The 2,782-nt window shown below is 50.0% G+C and overlaps 1 protein-coding gene across 1 annotated transcript in view; it reads left to right on the forward strand.

The window, feature by feature from the left end:
- Nucleotides 1-2,782, forward strand: part of LRRC7 (leucine rich repeat containing 7) — a 69,148-nt gene that overhangs the window by 50,048 nt on the left and 16,318 nt on the right. Inside the window, exons 21-22 of the mRNA XM_010146367.1 lie at nt 5-212; nt 1,887-2,036. Of these exons, the coding sequence (XP_010144669.1) occupies nt 5-212; nt 1,887-2,036 (358 nt within the window). The remainder of the gene's footprint in view (nt 1-4; nt 213-1,886; nt 2,037-2,782) is intronic.

The raw sequence follows: 2,782 nt of genomic DNA on the forward strand, positions 1-2,782 counted from the left end.
CCAGGCCGGTCTCAGCGAGGCCGACAATGGCAGCTCTGCTGGAAAAGATACCGTCAGACTATAACTTGGGTAACTATGGCGACAAGCCTTCCGATAGCAGTGATATAAAGACAAGGCCTCCCCCTGTGAAGGGAAATGAGAGCTGTGCTAAAATGCCCGCTGACTGGAGACAACAGCTACTTAGACATATAGAAGCTAGAAGGTTAGACAGGGTATGTTTGGCATTTCTCTGCAATTAATGCCTTTAGTTGTGTGTTTCGGTATGTCAAACTATTTGCACGTTCAGTGGTAACCACCAGAATTCCCAGTCATGAAACTCCTGCGTTGGTGCCAGAGGGACTGGCCCGCCACAGGCTCCGGGGAGGCTCCGAAGCAGCGGGAGCGAGGGGGTCCCGGGTAACCGAGCCGCAAAGGGTCTCTGCACTGGTAACGCGCCACGGCGCACGTTACTGCCGTAGGAGCTGCGGCAGCACCGTCTGAAATGCTAAACCACAGAAAAATCCCTCCTTGTCAACAGACGCGGAGGTGCTGCTGGCGCCCACCCCTCCAGTAATGGTTCGAGAGCGTTATGAGGTGCTGGGAACCTCTTTGCGGTAAAAGGCAATAAAGAAAAACAGGGATAAAAAGTAGAATCCTGTATTTTAGCTTTCGTCCCACGGTCAGGGGAGGGGGGTTGAAGGTGCCTCATAGCTCTGACGATGAAGAGGGAACGTGATCACCCCTCCTTCTCACTGCAGGAAGTTGGGCTTATCTGCCTCCTGTATGGAGCGGTACAAGTCCTATAGGGCATGACCTCGGTCATCATCATCTTGGCTATTTAATGACCTGCTTCATGAACCGGATTCACTTTGTAATCCGAAGTGGTTGTGGAATATTACTGTCACAAAATGCCCAAGTTAGTCCAAAATGTGTCCACATCCCTGCTTGATGCCAGATCCTCGTGAGTTCGGTGTTGATATATCTGTTACCTTCCAGTGGCTCAGATGTGGTGCTCGTTAAAATATCATTAAGGATCAGATGGGTACACGTTAAAAACTGACTGGGGGGCTGAAGCTTCTTCCTTCCTTCAGCTTTTCTTGTGTCATGTAAAACTGATTGGAAAATCCCAAATACTGAGGCAAAGTAGTGCACCCCGAGTAGGGATGTTTCTGCTGGAAGTAAACACTTCCCAGGTGATGTGGGCTTAAGCAGTATCTTTACACCTAGTTTGCAATGTAAATGCTTTAACTGGTGGAAAGCTGATGATGGTGATTTCAGTAGTTAAACCGGGGTGCAGACACCCCGCAGGCTCCAGCCCGTTCCCCACTGTCGGCAGCACACGCTGAGCAGAGCCTGCGGAGCTGGGCTGGCTGCGGAGGGTTTGCTGCTGAGGACACCTGGGCACTTTGGGGCCGCGGCTGCCCATCTGCCTCCCGCCAGCGAGGACCTCGGCCCCCAAGCTTGTCCTCGTGGCAACCAGGGAACCGCCGCAAAGCTGGCAAGGTGGTGGGGAGCCCCTCCAAGGGGTCTTCCCTCTGCCCTTGGTGCTCTTGTATGCTAGAGACATGTTTTCTGGCCCGACCACGGTGGCGCAGCCATACCCCAATTTGGCCGTATTTGCAAAATAAAGCCTTGTGCCATGTTATATAGCGCAGTTTCCAGACAACAGCATACCTACCTATCTCATCCACTGTCAGCGTTGAAGTCCTCTATGGTATCCATTCGATGTACAACTAGCGATGTATTTGCTTCCGTGTGACCAGTGCATGCCCCAAGGAGCTCTTTATTTCTCGATACTGTTTGTTGGCTTAAACTAAAACTCTGTGAATTTAACCATATATGTGTGATACTTGATTCGATGAGCATGTGTGTTCATATCCTGTCACGTGGTTGTTTCCTCTACTCAGACCGCTGCTTACAAACACAACACAGTTAGCCTTGGCATGCTGCACTCTGGAGGGGTTTCAGCAATGCATGCCGGCCGAAGCATGACTTTAAACTTGCAGACTAAATCTAAATTTGAAAACCAAATGCTTCAAGAGCTACCTCTACCGCAAGTAAGTATGAGATAGCCAGCATATACCAGCATTACGAAATAAATCCATAATACTCCGTGCTTTTTCCTGGTCTAGCTTTCGCCTATCGTTCATGCTTATACTGTAGACAATCCAAAAAGCAAAGACAGGTGTGACTCCGTTTTCCTACTCAGCATCTTGCTTTTTGGATTAAGCAGCTCACATGGCTGTCATTACTGCTTCCTGCTCTCGCCTCACAGACCGGTGCGATCATTTTCTCAATGACTTAATCTGTGCCCAGAAATGGAGAACGTGTGTTGATCTGTACTGTTTGACCTTAAGAACAGTTACGGTAGAAATGTTTCATGTGCTTTTCAATAGGCTCCAGGAGACAGGGGGATTGATGCTTGAACATTAATTGGGTAGGCCGTAATAGTCGATGAGTTTGGAGTACACCCCTAAACCAATTTTAAACTGTCGTTGAGTAATGCTATAGAAGGAAAACTGTTGTCTCTCGTTGTTCCTGCTCATCGTACAACCATGAATGATACATCCTTGATAAGTACAGACATACGCAGCTACACACACACAAACCTCTGGTGGGAAAAGCACCTGCTGCAAGCCAGGGAGGGGCATTGCTGAGGGACTGTCAGAGCGTCAGAGAGGAGATGCTGGGCCCTTCCTCTGCTCACACGTGGCCACGCCAGAGCTGTGGCCACAACCAGTCGCTCTGCTGGGGTTGCGTGTGGTGGCCGGAGCGAGGAGGGACGAGCATCCCAGAGCCTCTC

This window comes from Buceros rhinoceros, unplaced genomic scaffold (assembly GCF_000710305.1).
Source record: "Buceros rhinoceros silvestris isolate BGI_N320 unplaced genomic scaffold, ASM71030v1 scaffold27050, whole genome shotgun sequence".
NCBI classification, from domain to species: Eukaryota; Metazoa; Chordata; class Aves; order Bucerotiformes; family Bucerotidae; genus Buceros; species Buceros rhinoceros.